General features: G+C 35.0%; 1 protein-coding gene across 2 annotated transcripts in view; it reads left to right on the top strand.

Moving 5' to 3' along the window:
- The window catches only part of RIMS2 (regulating synaptic membrane exocytosis 2), a 600,294-nt gene that overhangs the window by 72,495 nt on the left and 504,482 nt on the right, over positions 1 to 23,317 (top strand). The window contains exons 2-3 of one of the 2 annotated variants that reach the window (XM_042923146.1): positions 19,386 to 19,418; positions 19,819 to 19,905. The exons of the other annotated variant lie outside the window; for it this stretch is intronic. Of the exons in view, the coding sequence (XP_042779080.1) occupies positions 19,386 to 19,418; positions 19,819 to 19,905 (120 nt within the window). The remainder of the gene's footprint in view (positions 1 to 19,385; positions 19,419 to 19,818; positions 19,906 to 23,317) is intronic. 2 annotated transcript variants of the gene reach the window in all.

The following is a 23,317-nucleotide window of genomic DNA, read 5'->3' on the forward strand; positions in this document are numbered from 1 at the left end:
AATGGTAATCACTGTATAATTGTATCACCAATTTATTGAAACCTCTTGGAGATAATTATTTTTAGTACAGAATATGAAAAAGATAAGTAAAAGTTAGCTCCTTATAGTGTTAATCTTTTTTTTTAATGTTTCGTTTTAGACAGAGAGAGTGAGTGGGGGAGAGGGGCAGAGTGAGAGAGAGAGAATCTTAAGTGTGCCCCATGCTCAGCACAGAGGCTGACTTGGGGCTCGATCCCATGACCCTGGGATCATGACTTGAGCCAAAATCAAGAGTTGGACACTGAACCAACTAAGCCACCCAGGTGCCCCAACTCCATGTAGTATTAATTTTAATGTATTTTTCCGCTAAAACAGCATAGGTATTTCCATAGCAGAGTTGTACACGTGAAGTGTTAGAGAAACTAGGAAATCATTTGGATCTGTTAAAGAATTCTAAAACAATGTGGCAGAAGTTAAAATTGATTCTAAATTCTGGTAGCAGAAGATTATCAAATAGATAAGGAACATATGTTTATTTACTCAGTCAAGCATTTTTAATAAAAACAGGTCAAAATTATTTGTAGGAAAGAAGTGCTAATTAATAGAGCATAATAAAGACCACATTTTTTTTTTTTTAAACTACAGAGTTTTAGCTGCCTATGAAGTTCTAGTTCTCTGATAGCCCGAGAGAACACACATAACAGCACAGCTCCCATGCCTTGCTGCTCTCATGCATGATGTAGCCAAATGCCATCAGCCTTTTTTCCCTTTCTGGCATAGCACATTATTTCGTGTTGGCCTTGTTTCCTCTTATGTGCCTGTTTCTGCTTTCCCTTCTGGCTCTGGCTTCAGTTAGCCTCCTGCTTCAGGTTCTCCTCGTTTTCCTGGCTCTGGCTTTGTTTATCTTCCATTCTCTGCTTCCTTTGTCAGCCCAGAAGGTCCCACACCTCCTGCCTCTCTCTCTGTCTACTTAAAGTTCATTTCCTTTTCTCTGCTCAATGCTTATACTTCCCTTCTGGCCCTAAAAACCTCCCTCTTCTGACTTGTGCATAAAGAATTACAGTGATTTGAAACCTGTAGGGTGACCCAGCAATCTGGCATGTCTGCGTGTATAATAGGTGATTACAAAGGCACCTCATGTTATTTGGCTATTTTTAGGTCTTAACCCACTCTCCTAAACTTTAGGAATATTCTGAAAGTCATGAGGAACTTAGAAGATATGGATTTGTCCTGAAGTTATAAAGTATAATCTATCTCTAGTTACTGTAGAGGAGTGTTTTTCAAGCTGGGTCATGAAACAAATTAATGGGAGAACGTATAACCACCAATTAAGAACAACGATATAAACTGAAAAGACAATACACTTAGTATTGCTTAATGAAATTTTATTGTATGCATGTATCCAAAGGTATTTCCTGTATGTAAAATGTATTGTGGGTCAAGTTAGAAAATGTTTGAATGTCACTGCATAGAAAATTTACTTTTAGCCTTGACTGCTTTCAGATGATACTTATTTAAAGACTCATTCCATATGGTTGTGATCAATTTTAGAAGCATATATAAAAAGCCTTGAAAGAGTTGGTATGAACTAAATCTAATTTATAGTAGAAGCCCTTGAATTCTATCACAATCTTTGCATGTCTATCACAATCTTTGCATGAGCCCCAGAACAGCATTACTCTGGGATGACTGACTCAACACCTCATTTGGTGAAGCCACTGTGGACACTGGGATTCCAAAGGGTAATTCAGCAGCCTATGGGCATTTACAGCTCTGTTGCAGCTCCTCTGGCCTTAGGCTACTTTGGAAGTTACTGGGCTAAGAGGAATGCACTGAAAGATTAGTAGATACTGAAGTCCTTACTCATTTCTCTGTTGAAATCTTATAGAAATGGAATTCATTGAGATAATGATTCTTCCTTCCTTCCTTCCTTCCTTCCTTCCTTCCTTCCTTCCTTCCTCCCTCCCTTCCTCCCTCCCTCCCTCCCCCCCCCACTTTCTGAGCTAGGGAGAGACAACTGATAGACGAGTTGTCTCAAAGGCATATTAAAACTGTCCTTCCCCTTCTCTTTTTCTTCTTAAAAACAAGTATCACTACCAGTAATTGTTGAGCACTTCATATATGAACCAGGACTTTTCTGTCTATATTTTATGCAGACGTCAACTTCATGAAGTATGTATTGTCTTAATCCCCATTTTTGCAAATGAGTCATCTCTGGCCCAGTGAGAGAAGGGGGTTGTCCATGGTATCATAGGTGGTGGTAAAATCAGGATATAAACCTAGCATGTCTGGCTCCAGAGCTTGCATTCTTAAATCATGGTGATTATGGTAACTCTCTTTTCCTCTCAAGTTTTAAAAATTGATCCCTATAATAAGACAGATCGCCAGAAAGCTGTATACCTAAGCACAGTTGATGCTTGCACAACACAGGTTTGAACTGTGTGTGTCCATTTATATGCAGATTTTTCCCATAAATACAATACAGTGCAGTAAGTGTATTTTCCTTACGATTTTCTTAATAACATTTTCATTTCTCCAGCTTACTTTCCTGTGAGAGTACAGTTTATAATGATATATAAAATGTATGTTAATTGACTCTTTATGTTATTGGTGAGGCTTCTGGGATTGGTTAAGTTTTTGAGGAATCAAAAGTTATATACTGATTGTTGACTGCACAACTTGCCACCCCTAAACTGTTGTTGTTCAAGGTTCAACTGTAATGTCATCTTTTTCTTTACAGTGAATTAATCTCTGTGATATCATCAACCAGAACCACATTTCCCGCACCCCCCCCCCCCCCCCGCCTTGATTTGTGATACTAACTATTCTATAGGTTTCGTTTGTTTTAATCACTATGGCTTTGCAAGTTTTAGACATTTAAACTGCAGTGGTCCTTAGATGCGGGTTCCTTTTTATATCGAGCACTAACTTTGTCAATTTCGGATTTACTTGATCATTCGTTTCCTACTTATCCTTTTCTCTTAGGTATTGAGAAAAGTTCTTCTTACAGCCTTGTGCTGAAAGTCATCAGATGATGTTTATTTAATGTGATAAATCTGCCTAGAGGTAGAGGTCTGAATGAGGTGACCTCTAGTCCCTTCCTTTTTTTTTTTTTAACTTAAAACCCTGGTTTAATTTTCATGTCTGTAACAAGGAAGCGAGCCAACATTTACTGAGAGCCCATTATGTGCCACTCATTGTATTATGTGTTTGTATAATATTGCAAACATATAGAAAAGTTTAGAGAGTAATAGAACATGTGCCATGCATTTTCTCATTACTTTATTTAATCCTAACTGTCACTTTATGAGGTAGCTATTTTAGTTTCTGTTTTTACAAATGGATTATAAAATGGTTAAGTAACTTGCCAAGTAGTGAACATTGGAGCCAGTGTTCAAACTCCCTGTCTGATTGACTCCAGAGCCCGTACTCTTCTGTATAAAAACTGACAAAATTAAATTGGGAGATGATGTTGTTTCTTTATTAACCTCCAATATGTCGCATCAAATCTCTCTTCATTTTCATTTTTGTGTGTGTGTGTGAGGGTATCTTATGGACGGAATCAGACACTTAGTGTTTTTCTTTATTTTTTTCCATTTTTTTCCCTGAAAAACCTCATTATTTTAAGTGCTCTCATATGTTGTGACAGCAGGTTCCTTTGTCAGCCATCCTGTTCGGAATAAATAAACTGTGCTATGCCAGCATGATTTATTGCTGCTCCTTCCTTTCTTTATGTTTTGAATAATTTTATCATAAAGGGATATAAAGTATTTTAGACATGTGCAAATGCCTGAGTGACTAGAGCAGTTCACCTGGCTGTTTGGCTAACTGCCCTTGGACAGTGCTCCATTTGATAGCAGAGAAGAGAAAGAAAGGAGAATAAATGCGGGCTCTCACACAAGAGCTGTACAGAATCATATCCCCGTTTCTCCTCTAATGACCCCCGCAGACAGCTGCAAAAAAAGATTTCAAAGGATCCGAGAACTTATACATATAGCTTATTCAACGCTGTCATTGTGATGAGGGCAGAAAGAACTTGTTTAACAAGTTCCCTTGCTGAACAGGTGATGCTAACTGTAAATCTCTTTCGTGGGAACTTTGAAAATGGATTTTACATCTAAATGTGTAAGATTGTTTAATTTTTAAGCTGTCTATAAGCATAGGGTACACTGGATGGTTTCTCTTTTTTAAACCAGATAATATCTTAAAAATATCATGGATGTTTAATTCTGAGAAAGTGTAATTACATTACCAAAAATTTGGAAAATAGAGGCAAGAATAATAATATCACCCACAATTCTGGCACTCTAATAAAAGTGGTATTAATATTTTGATGTATTTTGTGGTTATATTTTTTAATCTTATGTATTTGAAATAAAAAAAAAACTTAGAGCTAGTCTTCCAGATAATAGCTTAGTACTTCTTTTGGACCCAAGGCTACGTGAGTTATAGTGGTGATGCCAAGACATTTCAAAATGTGTGTATTTGCGTCAGTGTGTGTGTTCACTTAATCAGACATAGATACCCTCTAATAATTTGTTGTCCTGTTCACTCTGAATTATTAATGCTTATATGTACTGTGGAAAAATAGTTTTTCATTCTTCATAATTTACTTGGTTGTAAAAAGTAATGACCCTATTTTTTGTGAGCACTTTTTAGATTTTTGGGAATGTACTTTTCTCTATAAATCTCTAGAAATTAATGATAGTTATTTTTAAGTGTTTGATGCTATGGCAAATCAACAAATTTTTTGGATAATATATAGGCTATTATATATATATAGGCATTAAATGTATCATTTGGTGATCAGTTATTATATATATATATATATATATATATATATATAGGCATTAAATGTATCATTTGGTGATCAGTTATTTTGGCTTTCCCGATAGCACAGTTAATTAAGTTAATATATTCTATTATGTAATTTAGGTAGCTATAGAGACATTTTCAGTCTTAATTTTTGCAACCACATAAATATGAACAAAATGTAGATGGAGGTCTCAACCATGCATCCATTCTTACCGATGTTTTTGAATGTTTACTAGATGCCCAGCATTGTTCAAAATTCTTGAGTCTCATAGATGAATAAGACATAATCCCTGCATTCAGGGGACTCACTTACATCAAGTTATGAGGACTTTATGTACTGAATTTATTTGATTAATATTTTTATTAATTTATAGTGGTTTACTATTTTTATTTAAATTTTATTCACTTGTGGTGTCAAATATATAATGCAAAAGTTACAAAAATAGGCAATGAAAAGCTTCTTTTCCAAACCTTTCTGCTATCCATCTGTTTTCTTCTCCTTAGGAGAATATATTCACAGAAATGAATTGTAAATATTTTAAAGTCAGAGACAATTAAATATTTTGAATTTAGCTTTGAAAGGAAATTCAGTTTTGAAAAGTGTACTTTCACTTATTGTGTAAGCACTATGTGCCAGGCACTTTCCACCTATTTTGTTTAATCTTTTAAGTTTTTTTTATCCAGAATTATCACAGTTTTACAAATTACAAACAGAGGCTCAATTAAATAAGTTGCTCGTGATCACATAAATACCAGGTAACATAGTTAAGAAATAGGATGTAGGTCTGCCTCAATTCTCCTGAGACAATTCTTCACCAGCTATTTTATACAAAATTAATGCTTTGGAATTTAAGGTGAGTTACTTTAAAAGTTTGTTAATTGCTTTTCCTCATAAAATGGTTAGAAAAGTGATTTTTACCCCAAACTGATAGTGATAACCTTGAGTAGTGAGAGAAGTTTGGGAAAAGATATATGAAGAAACAATTACTTTTTTAAAAAAAATTTTAAAGAGATAGAGAGAGAGAGAGAGAGAGGGCACGTGAGTGAGCAGGAGCTGGGGAGGGGCAGAGGGAAAGTCTTTTTTTTTTTTTGTATGTTTATTTATTTTAAGAGAGGGAGAGAGATGGGGCGGGGCAGAGAGGCTGGGAGACAGAGGATCCAAGGATTCTGTCAGCGCTGACCCTGATGGGGGGCTCAAACTCATGAAACATGAAATCGTGACCCCCATGAGACTGTGACACAAGCCAAAGTATGAGGCTTAACACACTGAACCACCCAGGCACAAGAGAGAGAGAGAGAGAGAGAGAGAGAGAGAGAGAGAGAGAGTCTTAAGCAGGTTCCATGCTCAGTGCAGAGCCTGTGTGTGTGTGTGTGTGTGTGTGTGTGTGTGTGTGTGTGTGTATAACTCAGAAAAAAATTAAGCTTGAATTTTCTGAGCAAATACCATCTGGCAGTGAAGGAACATCTTTAGTGTCAGGGGGAAAACAATTTGGCACTGAAAAGTTGCCACATATATAATCCAGATCGATTATGTAACATTTGTGGACTAACTCTAATATGGAAAGGACTTCAGCGTTCATTGACAACCACCTTATTGACTAACGGTTTGATGAATGTTATCTCCCATTATCCATAAGTATTCCAAGTCTTCATGAGTGGCTCCTTCTCATAGGCAAAGACAGTGACAGCTAGAGTCTAGGAGCCCTAGTTTCTAATACACTGATCTGTTGCTTTCAGTAAAATAACAAAAAGAAAAAAAAATTAGCCCATTTATAGATGTACACAAATGTAAAAATAAATGGCATTAAATAGGAAATTATGTGGTTGTTATTGAAAATGTTCATATTTTCCCCTGGATATTTCTAGATATTTGCATAGAAAGGTGCACAGCCCTTTTTAGGGACTAAAAGAGAATCAGACTGACTGAGGTACAGATTAAAGGGGGATCCTGAGTAGATGGGGGCAGGTGGTGTTATTAGCAGCTTTAAGTGCTGATGGTTTAGGTAGATGCTGTGAGAAAATGGCCTCTGTTCTGTCTTATTATTTCATTTTACATTTATAATAGAAAGTAGAAGTCTTTCACTATGTAATCTGTTTTCTTTGCCCTTTCTTCACATTTTTGTGGTTCTGATATTATAAATATTTGGGGGCTTAATTTTAATGTTTTTATAATATCCTCAGCCTCCTCTTTCTTTAGATATTGGTTCCCTACTAAGATCAACAATAACATAGTCTGTGAGGTAGCTGGGCTGCATTGTTGGGGATCCCAGTTCCTCCCTCTTGACCAAATTAGATTTCTCAGAGCAGAATCTTGCGGACTTCATGCAAGAGGGCATATGCCTGGCTGCTGATGCTCTGGGACCATGTTGGGGAAAAAGCTAGAGTCTTAACATTCATTATGTAAGATTTCATTTAATTTGTCTGTGTTCGGTATATTGCCTCTGCTATGACTCACGTCTGCCTGGTATCCCCTAGTTTATTCATTCTGTTTTACCCTCTCCAGAGAGGCTTGTTTAAGCTTCTGCTGAGGTTAGGGAGAGGCATGGAGTGAGTGAGGGAGTCTGGGTCCTAATCTTGTGTTCTTTTTTTTTTTTTTTTTCATTTTTTAGATGTTTATTTAAGTGTGTGTGTGTGTGGGGGGGGGGGGAGACAGAGAGAGAGAGACAGAGAGAGACAGAGACGGAGCATGAGCAAAGGAGGGGCAGAGAGAGAGGGAGACCCAGAATCTGAAGCAGGCTCCAGGCTCCCAGCTGTCAGCGCTGAGCCCAACATGGGGCTCAAACTCACGAACCGTGAGATCATGACCTGAGCCGAAGTCGGATGTTTAACTGACTGAGCCGCCCAGGCGCCCCCTTATCTTATGTTCTCAAGAGACTTTCAACTTGTTTTTAGTCCTGCTTTTACTCTCCATTTCTAGAGATACCTGGTGCTGCCAATTCTTGAGCCTTCTGGGGTTAATTTGCTTCTTTGCTTTCTTCGTTGCCTGAGGATTCAGCTTTTCAGGACTGCTGACAGAAGTCCATTACCACTTGTCTGTATGGTTTGCAATTTGATAATTTTTTACTAGAATTGAAAGGATTCAACCCATTCTAACAAACAAAGAAAACCCTATCATTGGGGGAGTTTTGGGGAGTTTTTAGCTCTAGTATATTAATTACATTTATAAGTTCTATCTATCTATGTATCTATCTGTCATCATCATCATCATCATCAGTTATCTCTGCCTATAAAATGTAAACATGCATAACTTCAGACTAATATCTTTGACTCTAAATCCAGCACTGTAGGCAGGGTCCATTCATTTTAGCCTCCTCTTTTCTTATTTGTAACTTCTTTTTTATGACAGTGAGAAAGCTGGCTCTCGTTATCTAGAATTTATTTAGTTGTTTAACTCCTGTCTACGTGTACAATAGTTTCAGAGTTGCTAACCTGTGCAGTGTGAAAACAAATTTGCCAATTAGAGTACAATGTTTAAATATAGTTCTTTTTGTCTTTAGCATTGGAAATATCTACTTAAAATAACCTGTCCCATTGTTACTTAGGGCAGCAATTTTTTCTGAATCCTTGTTAGTGAGGTTTGTTATCCATTCTCCAAACAGATTTGGATTCATTTGTCACATTCTGCATTTCTTCCTAGGATTCCCTTGCCCTTGTGGTTGATTTCTAAAAATGTGCATACATTAAGGTTTACTCTTTGTGCTGTATATAGTTCTGTGGGTGTTTACAAATAGATATAAGCATGTATACAGCTATGCAATATCATTTAGAACAGTTCCAACACCCTAAAAATTAATTTGTTTGATCTGTGTAGTCAATTCCTCCTTGATCTTAAGGGGAAAACTTACACTTTATCATCATTAAACTTACTTATCATCATTAAAACTTACACTTTATCAACTTACTTAATGATAGTAAGCTAGTGGTAGCTTTTTATGTTTGCCAAAATTAAGGAAATATCCTCAATTCATAGTGTGTTGAGAGCTTTTATTATAAATGGCTGTTAGATTTTGTCAAATATGATATATGATTTTTCTTCTTTAACCTTTTGATACTGATGGATTATGCTAACTGATTTTTGAGTATTGAACCAGCATATCTGGGATAGATCCAAGTTGGTCATGGTGTACAATAGTTTTATACTTTGTTGGATTTGATTTGCTAATATGCTGTTGAATATACTTGCATTTGTGTTTGTGAAAGATACTGGTCTGTAATTTTCATTTCTTTCAATGTCTTTGTTTCTTATATTACGGTGATGCTGTTCTAAGAGACTGAGTTAGAAAGTGTTCTCTTAGCTTCCTTTTCTGAAAGAGATTGTAGAGGATTGGTATTATTTCCCATTTAAATGTTTGGTAGAGTTCACAAATGGAACCATGTAGTCTTTGGTGATTTCTGTTTTGCAAGGTTATTAACTATTGATTCAATTACATTAATAGATGTTAGACCTATTCAGATTACCTATTTCTTCTGGTGCGAACTTTTATAGATAGTTCTCTTTTAAGGAAATGGTCCATTTCCTCAAAGTTATTGAATTTCTAAGCATAGAGTTTTTCTTAATATTTCTTTGTTATCTTTTTAATGTCATGGGATCTGTAGTGATGGACTGTCTTTCATTTCTGATATTGGTAATTTGTGTCTTCTCTCTTTTTCTTGACTAGCCTAGCTAAGGGTTCATCATTTTATTAGTCTTCACAAAAAAGTAGGTTTTGATTTTGACTATTGGTTTTCTATTTTAAATTTTGTTGATTTGTGCTCTTATTTTTATTCTTTTCTTTGTTTTCCTTTAGATTTAATTCATTTTTCTTTTTCTAGTTTCTAAGATGGAATCTTGCTTTATGGATTTTAGATCTTTCTTTTGCATCCAATGTGAAAGTTTTCTTACATTCTGATAGATTGCTTTTGGTTTTCATTTAGTTCAAAATACTTCAAAATTTTCTTGAGACTTCTTTTTCGACCCGGGTGTTAGTTCAAAGTGTGTTGTTTAGTCTCTAGCTATTTTTGGATTTTCCACTACAGTTTTATTGATTTCTAGTTTAATTTCATTGTGAACTCATAACATACTTTTATGATTTGTATTCTTTTAAATTTGTTAAAGAGAGTGTAAGGGTCACAATGTGGTATATCTTGATAAATGTTCCATTTGAGCTTGAGAGTAACGTGTATTTTGGTACTGTTGGGTGATGTATTAGAGAATGTTAGTTAGATACATTTTATTGATGATGCTAGTCATTCAGGTGTGTCCTTACTGATTTTCTGTCTGCTGGATCTGTCAATTACTCATTGAAATGTGAAGTCTTTAACTGTAACAGTGGCTTTGTCTGTTTCTTGTGGCAGGCCTATCAATTTTTGCCTCTCATATTTTTACACTCTGTTGTTAGGCACCTACACGTTAAGGATTATCATGTGTTCTTGGAAAATTCACCCCTTTGTCATTATGGGATGTCCCTGTTTATCTCCTGATAAATTCCTTGTTCTGAAATTAACTTTGTTTGAAGATAATGTAGTGTTTCAGCTTTTTAAAATTAGTGTTAGCATGGTATATCTTTCTTCATTCCTTTACTTTTATTCTATCGGTGCTTTACATTTAAAGTGGGTTTCTTGTAGATAGCACATTGTTAGCTTGTTTTTTAGTCTATTTTGACAGTGTCTTCCTTTTAATTGATATATTTAGATATTCACATTTAAGTGATTATTGATATATTTGGATTGATAGTTACTATATTTATAACTATTCCATTCATTGCCTATGTTCTTTTATTTCTCCTTCTTCTCCTCCCCCCTCTTTTCCCCCTTCTTCTCCCCTCCCCCCCTTCTTCTTCCTCTTCTTCTCCTTCTTCTTCCTTTATTTCTCTTCCTTTTCTTGTTTAAAGTCAGCATTTTATATGATTTGATTCCATTTTTTCTCCTCTCAGCATATGAATTGTACTTCATTTATAAAAATGTTTTTAGCGGTTGCTGAAGAGTTTTCATTGTACATTTACAACTAACCTAAGTCTATTTTCAGATAACATTATACCACCTCAGGGGTAGTACAAGTACTTTATAACAGAGTATTCCCCATTTTTTCCTCCCGTACCTTAAAATTTGCTGTCGTTCATTTCACTTATCCATAAGCTATAATTACCAAACACGATGTTATTGTTATTACTGAGAGGAAACTTACCAGTTAGATCAATTAAGAATAGGAAAAATAAAAGATTTTATATTACTTTCATTTATTCCTTCTCTAATGTTCTTCTTATTTTTATGTAGATGTGGGTTTTCAACCTTTATCATTTTCTTCCTCCTCTTAATATTCCTTGCCAGGCAGGTTTATTGATGACAAATTCTCTTAATTTTTGCTTGTCTGAGAAAGTATTTATTTCACCTGCCCTTTTAAAGATAATTTCACTGGATACAGAATTATTGGTTGGTGGTTTTTTTCTTTCAATACTTTAAATATTTCACTCTACTTTCTTCTTGCTTGCATGGTTTCTGAAGACAAGTCTGGTATAATTCTTATATGTTTCTCTGTAGGTAAAATGTGTATTTTCCTTCTGCCTTCTTTCAAAATCTACTCCTTTTTTTCCCCCCAGTTTAAATAGTATTTGCCTAGTTGTACATTTTTAAAATATTAATCCTGTTTGGTATTCCTTGTGCTTAATGGATGTGTAGCTTTGGTGTCTGTCATTAATTTTGGAAAATTCCCAGTTATCATTACTTCAGACATTTCTTGTGTTTCTTTCTTTCTTCTCCTACTGGTGTTCCATGTTATACCCTTTGGTAATTACAAAATGTTACACCTTTTGGTAATTGTCCCACAGTTCTTGGACATTCTGTTTCATCTATTCCTGTCTTTTCTCTCTTTGTCTTTCAGGGTTTTTAAAAAAATGTTTACTTATTTATTTTGAGAGAGAGAGTGAGAATGTGTGAGTGCGCAAGCAGGGGAGGGGCAGAGAGAGAGAGACAGAGAGAGAATCCCAAACAGGCTCTGTGTTGTCAGCGAGGAGCCTGCTGTGGGGCTCTATCCTACCAACCATGAGATCCTGACCTGAGCTGAAATCAAGAGTCAGACACTCAACCGACTGAGCCCCCCAGGCACCCCTGCCGTTCGGTTTTGAATGTTTTTATTGACATGTCTTCAAGTTCACTGATATTTTCCCCAGCTGAGTGCAGTCTACTGATGAGTCCCTCAAAGGCAAAGGTCTTCATTTCTGTTACAGTGTTACTGATTTTTAACATTTCCTTTTCATTCTTTCTTAAACTTTCCATCTCTCTGCTCATACAACTCATCTGTTCTTATGTGTTGTACACTTTTTCCATTAGAGCCCTTGACTCTAATTATAGTTTAGATTATAGTTATATATATAACTTATATATATAGTTATAGTTATGTATATAACATATATATAGTTATAGTTATATATAACTTAATATATATAACTTATATATATAGTTATAGTTATATATATAACTTAATATATATATATATATATAACTTAATAGAGATATAATTATACATATAGCTTAGATTATAGTTATTCTTCCCAGTAAGATAATTCTAAAATCTCTGCCATATCTGAGTCTGGTTTTGATTCTGCTTTGTCTTTTCAGACTGTGTTTTTTCTTGCCTTTTAGTATGCTTTGTATTTTGTTGAAAACTAGACAAGGTTTATTGTGTAAAAGGAATGTAGGTAGAGAGCCCTTTAGTGTTAGGTTTTATATTTACTTGGCTAGGAGTTAGGCTCTATTTACTGTTTGGTGTAGCTGTGGTGTCAGAGGCTAAAATTTCTTCTATTGTCCTTATATTTTTGACCAGTATTTCTAATTTTGGTAACATGCACAGACATAAAATGTAGTATCTTAGCCATTTTTAAGTGCACAGATCAGTGATATCAAATACATTTATAACATACTACCATCACAACTATCCATCTCAAGAGTGTTTTCCATTTTGTAAAGCTGCACCTGTATACCCATTAAACAGGACTCCCCATTTTCCCCTTCGCGTCAGCCTCTGGCAACCACCATTCTTCTTTCTGCCTCTATGAATCCGACTACCCTAAGTACCTCATGTAAGTAGAATAATACAGTATTTATCTTTTTGTGGCTGGTTTGTTTCACTTAGCATAATGTCCTCAAGTTTCATCCAGGTTGTAGTTATCTGTCGGAATTTCCTAACTGTTTAAGTTTGTACCCCTATATATATATATATACACACACACACTATGTTTTGCTTATCCATTTATTTAGTGATGGATCCTTGGGTTGTGTGCATGTTGTAGCTATTGTGAATAATGCTACTATGAACATGGGTGTACAACTATCTCTTTGAGACCCTATGATACACCCAGAAGTGGAATTGCTAGGTCATAGAATAATTTTTAATCTTTTGAGGAAACACCATGCTGTTGTCCACAGTGACTATACTATTTTGCATTCCCATCAACAATACACAAGGGTTCCAATTTCTCCAAATCCTTACCAACACCTCTTATTTTGTTTTTTTCAATAGTAGGTATCCCAATGAGTGTGAGGTCGTATCTCCCAATAGTTTAGATCTGCATTTTTCTAATGATTAGTGAGGTTGAGCATCTTTTCATGTACTTATTGGCCATTTGTATATCTTTGGAGAAAAGTCTATTCAAGTCCTCTGCCTATTTTTGAACTGGATTCCTTTTCTTTTGTTGTTGTTAAGTTTTAAGCGTTCTCTGTATATTCTGGACATTAATCACTTATCAGATAAATGATTTTAAATATTTTCATCCATTGTGTGGGTTGCCTTTTACTCCATTGATATCTTTTGATGCAGAAAATTTAAAGATTTTTGTGAGTCCAGTTTATCTATTTTGACTTTTTTTGCTTGTGCCTTTGGTGTCATATCCAATAAAACATTGACAAATCCAGTGTTGGATAGCTTTTGCTCTTATGTTATCGTCTAAGAATTTTATAGTTCTACATATTACATTTAGCTCTTTGATTTTGAATTAATTCTTGTATAAGTTAAATAAGGGTCCGGTTTCATTCTTTGCATGTGGATATCCAGCTTTCCTAGTACTAGTTGCTGAACAGACTGTCCTTTTGCCATGGAATAGTCTAGGCACCCTTGTCAAAAAACCATTTGGCTATGTATGTGAGGGTTTATTTATGTGCTCTCTATTTTGTTTTGTTGGTCTATGTCTGTCTTTATGCCAGTACTGATTATCTATAGCTGTGTAGTAAGTTTTGAAATCAAGATGCGTGAGTCATCCAGCTTTGTCTCTCTCTCTCTCTCTCTCTCTCTCTCTCTCTCTCTCTCCCCCTCCTTTCCTTCAAGATTATTTTGGCTATTCAGGAATTCAGATTCCATATGAATTTAGGATGGGTTTTTTTGTTTCTATAAAAAACATTAGGTTTTGATAGAGATTTTATTGAATGTATACATTGCTACAGTAGCATTTGAATATTAGTCTGTAGTTTGAATCCCTGTAGTGAATTTTTTTTTGTCAGTTATTGTACTTTAATCTCCAGAATTCCTTTTTCACTTGTTTTAGGTTTTCTGTCTCTTAATTGATATTTCCATTTTGTTCACACATTTCACACATTTTCTTGACTTTTCCCACCTTCCTTTAGTTCTTTGAGCATCTTTAAGATGGTTGTTTTCAGGTCTTTGTCTTGTAGATCTGCTGTCAGATCTTTTTCAGAGACAGTTTCTGTTTATCCTTTTTTTCTTTGAATGGGTAATACTTTTCTGTTGGTCTACATCCCTTATGATTTCTTTTTAATTGCAAATTGGACATTTGAATCGAATAATGTGGTACTCTGGGGTTCAGATTTTTCCCTCTTCACTAGATTTTGTTGTTTTCTGTTAGTGTTTTCTTTTATTGTGTTTTTTTGTTTGTTTGTTTGTAGGCTGTTTCTGTGCTGAGGATTATCCTGTCTTATAAATTTAAGGTCTTTGCTAAGCCCATGCTTTCACTGGGCATGTGTAGTGACTTTACTTTCTCCCATAAATGCAGTTGCTTTTGAATGTTTCAGTCTTTAATGTCTGGCTCCCAAAGGAAGAAAAATGGAACAACAGAGAGAGGAATATATGTTAGCCACTTAAATATCCTGGAAATCGCCTTAGGCAGAGGGCAAGGGCTTCAACCATATGAAAAGTTGGGACAACAATAGCCACCCACCTTTTCGTCTGCACCTCTGAGATAAGAAGCGGTCAGTAGTCCACCATCTGAGCACAGAGAACAGAGTCCTTTTTACCTACCCTTGCTCCTGGAAGCTGTGTACACGTTGCTTTAGGAATGAGTGCACGGCAACATGCCTTGGGTCTGGCAGGTGGGGAATGGGTGGCTGATACTATGCTAAGAGCTCGAGTTGACCAAAATTAACTGCAGTGTGTAGTTCAAGTCTTCTCCTGAAATGGAAAGCCTTCATTGGACTCCAGATTTCCAAAATTGTTACACAAGACAAATTTTACCATTGTTGTCCAAGTAGGGAGACAGAGTTCTATTGCTTTCTACTCCATCATCTTCCCAGAATCTTCTCCTCTGTTGTGCTTATTTGTATTTTCTTTTTCTTACTTCCTTTCCCTTGTGTTTCCCTAGAGACTTTTAACTAAATAGTGTCTAAAGCTTGTATAGTAAAACATTGGATTCCAAGTAGTTTGTTCTGTGAGTGTTCCAAAAGGGGAGCAAACATAATCTAATAAATTTTAACTTGTTAAATGAGTGACGTCTTGCAATACGGGTAGTATTTGCTGAACATCACATGATCGCAACTGAGCCAATGGTTCTTGAAATTCGCTTTGATGTGTGACTTCTTTGGATTACAAACGTGAATCTGGAACAAATTATGCTCACAAACTAGGGTTTTACTTTAGTTCTTTTAGTTGTAATCTCCTGTCATTATTCAGGAACTCTATTGATTTGGTGGTAAGGTGTTGACATATGAGAAGCATTCAGTAGTCTCTGTCTTTTGGTGATCCTGAGTTGATATTTCTCTTTCCCCATGTTGAAGGTTAGAGGGGATATAGTTTGGTGTTTTGTTGTTTTTTTTTTTTTTTTTTTCTCCCACATCAAAGTCTAGAGGAGGTAATTGTCTTTCTCAAGCTTGTTTGGTTTTGGTAGAACTCCAATTGTTTAGACTTTGGTAAAATATTTTCCCTTGAGTTTAGGATTGTTAAGGAAGTAGAGAAATCTGGGAATATTTCATAATCGTTACTTTTCCCTTCTCTTGCTGGAGGTAAGAGGAGAGTTTTCTTTGATTTTCACAGTGAGCAACTGGTAGGGCTTCTGGAGATAATATTTATTGAATTGTGGTGGCACAACTAAGGCGGGGACCCCTTGGAATTTTATTTTATTTTTTTAAATTTTTTTTTTCAACGTGTTTTATTTATTTTTGGGACAGAGAGAGACAGAGCATGAACGGGGGAGGGGCAGAGAGAGAGGGAGACACAGAATTGGAAACAGGCTCCAGGCTCCGAGCCATCAGCCCAGAGCCCGACGCGGGGCTCGAACTCACGGACCGCGAGATCGTGACCTGGCTGAACTCGGACGCTCAACCGACTGTGCCACCTAGGCGCCCCTGGAATTTTAAACTATCAGTCCAGTCCACATTGAGTCTCTAGTAATTGGTCAATTAAAAGTGTTTCTACAGATGCTAGCTTCAGGTGTGGGCTTCTGCCCCTTGGCTTGTACTCTTGGTAAAATGTGATACTCTGGATCCGTGTGTCTGTTTCCCTAGTTTTCAGGGCAGCAATTTGTTCAGTGACCTAAATTCTTTGATAGATCTAAGAAGAATTGTTGATTTTCAGTTTTTTTCAGCTCTTTGCTTGTTGTAAGGATGGGAGTGATGATTTCCAAGCTCTTTGTGTCTCAGACTGGAATCTGGAAGCTGCTCATACACACTTTGAAATGAAGGAATGTGGGTAAATTCCGACATTTCAAGACATTTTTCAAATTCAGACATTTTTAAAGACAGGATAAAAATAAAAATTTTTAACATAGTGTTTTATTAATTTCGGGTGTACAGTATAGCGATTCACCAATTCCATACAACACTCCCCTTGCCTCTGGTAACCATCAGTTCTCTTATAATTAAGAATCTGTTTCTTTTTAAGTTTTACTTTTAATTCCAGCTAGTTAGTATAGTGTTATATTAGTTTCAAGTATACAATATAGCAATTCAACAATTCCATACATCACCCGATGCTCACCACAACAAGTGCACTCCTTAATCCCCATCACCTATTTAACCCATGCTCCCACCCTCCTCCCCCCTGCTAACCATTAGTTTGTTCTCTACAAGTAAGAGTTTGTTTCTTGGTTTGTCTTTCTCTCTCTTTCTTTCTACATTGCTCATTTGTCTTGTTTCTTAAATTCCACATGTGAGTGAAATCATATGGTATTCGTCTTTCTCTGATTGGCTTATTTTGCTTAGCATTATACTCACCAGCTCCATCCATGTATTGCAAATGGCACAATTTTATTCTTTTTTATGGCTGAATAATACTCCATTATATATATGTATATATACACATACACACCACATCTTCTTTATCCATTCATCTGTTGATGGACACTTGGGCTGCTTCCAAAATTTGGCTGTTGTAGATAATGCTGCTGTAAACATCGGGGTGCATATATCCCTTTTAATTAGTGTTTTTGTATTTTTTTTGGCAAATACCCAGTAGTGTGACTGCTAGATTGTAGAGTAGTTCTATTTTTAATTTTTGAGGAACCTCCATACTGTTCTCCAGAGTTTGCCTTCCCACCAACAGTGCACGAGTGTTCCTTTTTCTCCACAACCTCGCCACACCTGTTGTTTCTTGTGTTGTTGATTATAGCCATTCAGACAGGTGTGACATTGTAGTTTTGACTTGTATTTCCCTGAGAGCAAGTGATGATGAACATCTTTTCATGTGTATATTGGCCACCTGACAGGATAAATCTTTATACTGCCTTATTATGATACACATTTTATTTGGAAAGCTGATGCAAATGTTTGTATATTTCATATGTAGATATTTTACAAAGCCCAGAAATAATTCCTAAATTGGTAATTAAAATTTTTGTCTGTTAATTTTTTAAGATCTTGAAATTAGGAACTGATTGGTAGATTAATATCCATTTGCTTGTGATGAAAACTTTTGTCAGTAATTAAAAGCAACATGATTCCTTGCAGAGATCACCGAGGAATTCTTTAACAATATTTTTCTCATTTACATATTTATCTATTTAAATATTTATTGTTTTTATATACATATCGTTTGGTGAAGGGTAATCTTGCATTGTTCTCCAGTATGATGAGCTGATCTGGTAACCTTTCTTTGGGACCTATTTTGTTCTAAAATGTTAAGAGATTTTTACCTTATTCTCCAGGAAATATAATAAGTTTTCTAGACAGAATCCAGGGTCACTATAAGTTTTTTGTGTTTGCTTGTTGATATGATAGTTGGTGTTAAATACAATCTTTTATTATTAATCCATTTTATGACTATAGTTAAATACTAAATGATGTGGCTTTAGCTCTAGGATAAAACTATTATACTTTTTGAAGTTTTTGCAGAGAACATAGGAGATTCCCTTGTGGTTTAATATAGAGATATATAATTAACAATTATATTTATTATTTGGGACACAAAAATGTATAAGGGTATACCTTTTCATTTATTGCTTATATCATTATAAATAGGAACACACTGGAAAAGAAAATCCATTTGATCTAAAAATAATTTAATGCACAGTGTTACTATAATTTCCTTATGGAAGTCCTAGATTTTAGTAACCAATTTCAGTTACCAATTCTTAGCCTTTCTTTAGGAAGGGAAAAGCTAACAAACTGGTCACCAAGTCATAGGTTTAGGACATAGGTCATAGGTTTAGTCATAGGTCTAGGACCAGTTTTAGGTAAAGTGCGGGAAGCCAGATTTCAGAGGAATCTACTACCCTTGGGTCTGATCTTTCTCTGACTTTTAAGTATCGAGTGCTATTTCAGTGAAGCACTGAGTTGATTATAGTTTAAATGCATTTTTAGTCTGCTATCTTATATGAATAATTTACTGTAGCTTATAAATATTTAAAATTTAATATACATAGTTAGTAGCCGTTTTTAGTTAGATTGGATACCTAACCCCCAACCTTTTTATCTGCTCCTTTAAGCAGTAATTAAATTCATTTGGAAGGCTTTTAAAATACATTTATAAAATTATAGATTTTATTTAAAATATGCTTTTACTTCAATTTATATTAAGGAAGAAATTTAAAAAATAAAGAGGAAATCTATTTATCTTCAGTAAACCAAATGTAACTGTGTTTAAAATGGTGCTTTAAAATAAGTATTTTAAAAGCGTCAGTATCAGTATTAATAAAAATATTCAGAGAACTTGAGTCCTAAATCATGGACTCATTAAAGCAGTGGTAGAGTTTTAATATCAGTCCTCTATTACGCACAGGTGATTCAACTCTTTCTTTTTTTTTTGTCAGCTTCGTTGACATGTATAATTCCAATATGTAGCAAAGCACTAACCTTTTGTGTGTAACAAACCTCATTTTTCATTTTTATATGACCACAAATTGTAGATAGAAGTTTCTTCTTAGTACAGTGCACTCAGTTGTGCAAACTTATCTTTTTAGGGTCAAAGAAGAGCCCAAACCACAACCGACGCAGTAAGTAAATGTATTCAGAGTGCAGTAGGCTTGATTTCTGTACCTTTGCCGTATTCTGCTTCCCGCACCTTGGATGGTATTAGCTTACCCTAATACTGGATAGGCTGCAGCTAGTGTGTCCTCTGCTTTCTGACTCTCTGGCTTGTAAGAGAGCTGCCTGCAGCTTCTTACTTCATCCACATTTTGACCGGATGTAGTTTTTTGCTGCCTGCTTGTGGACTGGTTAAGTGTTCCAACTTAATTTCCCTACATCTGACTGCCTGGATGATAACTGGAGCTCCCATTTCCATTGGCTGTAGCTTTTGTGCCTGTGTATTTTTATTAGTGTGGATAAGAAAACATTTGACCTACCTTGTTATTCATTTGGTTATTCAGTCACATTATTTGCTTATTTAAACAGGTGGTTTCCCTTTAGTGGGATCACTGAACTGGTAAATAACGTTCTTCAGCCCCAGCAAAAACAGCAAAATGAAAAGGAGCCCCAGACGTAAGTAAGCTGATCTGTACAGACTCAATATTCTCTCTGATAGCATAGCATACTGAAGAGTATGTGTTAAAATGCTGCCCTTGGAATATTCCTCCTCAGAAACGAAAATTGTTAGGGTATGAGTTTGACACGTTCACCTTTAATTATCCCATGGAAATCTAAAAAGAAAACAAGACAGTTTATAGGGTAGTAAAAACGAAGAGAGGCAATTCTCCCCTCAGTTTTAGTATAAATAATGTAAACTGTATTTGTCCAGTAAAACGTCTTTCTTCCAGTAAAACATCTTTCTCCAATTATGCAATATAGTATAAGGTGTGTTTCTTTCAAAAATAACTCAGAGGACATTAAGAAGTATTAACCCCCAAATTCAGCCTTTGGTCAAATAGTTTTGGAAAGGTTCTTTTTAAAAAAGGTCAAGGAGTTTTCTTTATTGTAATACTTCTCAGTGTCTAAATGTTCTCCAGAGGGTGTTAGAACATACAGTGTTGACATATTTGACCACTGAATTCTGTTTTCACTGAACATTTCATTACGTTATCAACATACTTTGGGAAGTGCAGCAATTTATTCTCACGTTGACCTGAAACATTAAAAACAAGGTCAGGTCCATTTATTTTAGTTGTTAGTAGAATAGAAAACATTCTTTAAAAAATTCTTCACGCATGCCTTTTCAACTTTGTGCAAGTAATATTATTTATACTGGCAAGTGGAAGTAACTTTGAGAATGTGAGAACCACACATATTTAATTAAGTTCCAATCTCTCCATGGTAATCGCCATCTTACTGAGACGTGCTCTTACACTTAGCCTCTGTGCTTTTTTAAAGTGGGGGTTATGTTTACGAAGAAGATGGTTTGGTTGCAGCAATGGGCAGACTGAGAAGTGACATGAACTCTAGGAGAGGATGACATGTCTATTAGGAGCCCTAAGATGAAATATTCTGAGACGTTCATGTTTGCCTTTAATGCAAACTGGAGGATAAATGTCTTCTTGTCTTGTTCTGGATGAGGGTAATCCCCTCATTCGTTTTATATGACCTCAGATGCATTTTATTTAAAATTTTGTCAGTGTTTTAGTTTCAACCGACCTAAGGTTATGTTGCAGTATACTACTTCTAATAGTTTACAGTAGTTCCCCTCACCCGTTTCTGCAGGTATGTTCCAAGACCCCCAGTGGATGTCTGAAATTGCGGATGGCACATAAACCCTAAATTTACTGGGTTTTTTTCCTATACATACACACCTATGGTAAAGTTTAATTTATACATTGGGCACAGTAAGAGATAAACAGCAATAACTAGTCACAAAATAGAACAATTATAACAATATGCTGTAATAAAATTTATGTAAATGTGGATTCTCTCTCTCAAAGTATCTTGTACAATACTCTTCTTGTGATGATGTGAGTTGATAAAATGCATACATGATGAGGTAACATGAGGTGAAGGATATAGGTCCTGTGACATAGGACTGTTGACTTTGAGGATACATCAGAAGGATCCTCTGCTTCCAGACCACAGTCGACTGTGGGTAACTGAAACCACGGAAAGAGAGACTGAGGATAAGGGGGTAGACTACTGTATATGTAGGTCTAAATTTGGAACTATTGCTGTATTTAATCTAGGTGAAATCAAGACCTGTGTTTGTCTTGACTACTCTTTTATCTTTGGAATCTAGCAGAATGCCTTATCTGTAGGAGGAACTCAGTAAACATTTCTTCATAACTGATTTTTACATGTTTTGTCTTTTATGACATAAGAATACTGTGTTACAAGGAATAGCAATGAATTTAGGAAACTGTTTTCTAATCAAAAGTTGCATTAAAATGACATATGTCATTATTTTGCTGATTTTCTCTAAGGTACTGAAACATCGTAAAATAGTAAAATTACTATCAAAATATACTTAGATCCAAATGTGCTTCAGTATTAAATTGCTTCAGTTATGTATCTTATTTGTGAGTTTCAGAAAGTAATCAGGATTAAGTTATATTATTTAGTAGATTACACTGGGCATTCAACAAAATATTTGGTCATAACTTTAAACAGTGATCTCTGATTATTGAAATAAAGTGACATTTGATTGGCATAAACAAAGATGAAGTCAAACCTAAAAAGACATAGCTTTACTTCAGTAATAAATATAATTCCATTTGCTTTGAGTTTTTAGATAGGAAGATGGTAGGAGAAAAGACTTGCACTTTTGGATGTTTTAAAATTTAATTCTTGATTTTAGGCATTATTTCCATTAAAGTATCTTGGGCAACTAATTCTTCTTACTGATCTGTGATTTATGCCGTTTTAAAAATTCAGAATCAGTAGATTCTCTCAATAGTTACCTTCCTCATCTTACACTTCTGTTATGCTGAAGAATTTTGGTATATAATTTTCCAGAAGCTTTCCTTTTACCTTTCTGATCCATAGACCAGGATTACTTGTGAATCTTCTCTTCTAATTCATCTTCCCGAGTTCTAAGACTTCTTTCTGAGTCATCTAATTTTTTTCTCTCTTTGGCTACCATTTGAATGGGACAACTTCCTGTCTGCTTACTTTGTATTCATTCATCCTTAAAATTATTTCTAAGAGCTGAATTCCAGGTATTCATTTAATACATAAAAAGTAGGACTTATGTTTCTTCATACTGCATATACACATCTTCATAGTAGAATAAGTAAGTAGATATTTTATCAGATAGTATTAAACATCTGATAATTTTTGAACAGTAATTTCATTTTTATGAATTTATAGAAGTCTCATTTTGTGGTCATTCAAAGCTATAATAATGTAAGTTTCTTGAAGTCTGTGTTTTTGGAGTTTATTTTGTAGTTCTTTAATATAACAGGAAGACTTACTAATTTTGATATGGGTAATTCATGTGAAATTGTAGGTATAACTAGAACAGTGTGTCCAACTCTGACTTTCAATCAGTTTTAAGGCATAGAAAGTCAATTGAGCCATGTTTCAGGTGTCATTCCATTCAGCCTTTGCGGAAATTCCTTATTATACAAATTAAATAATTTTAATTTTACTTTCTCTTTTTTTCACTATTTTTTTTTCGCATCAGCATCAAAATGAGGGAAAATTTCTATAAAGGCAATATAATGTCGGTTGTATGTAAAGTGTAAAACAAGTCCCTGAGTAATGAAGGATGGGCCTAGTAGGAAAGAAAAATGTTAAATTCTTTGTAATGCAACTGTTAATGTAACTTTTTGTTCCCAATATCTACCATAATATCAAATTGAGTTAGAAAGTTTTAAAATACAGATTAATCAGACTGATCAATTGGATTAGTTTGTTTTGAATTTTCATGTAATAACAATTTTATTCATGTTGTGACATACTAATAAATATACCTCGGAAATAGGAAAATCTAAAATTTTAGTCATTTGAATCAAACAGCCATTTAATATTGTAC

This window comes from Panthera leo, chromosome F2 (assembly GCF_018350215.1).
Source record: "Panthera leo isolate Ple1 chromosome F2, P.leo_Ple1_pat1.1, whole genome shotgun sequence".
Classification (NCBI taxonomy): Eukaryota; Metazoa; Chordata; class Mammalia; order Carnivora; family Felidae; genus Panthera; species Panthera leo.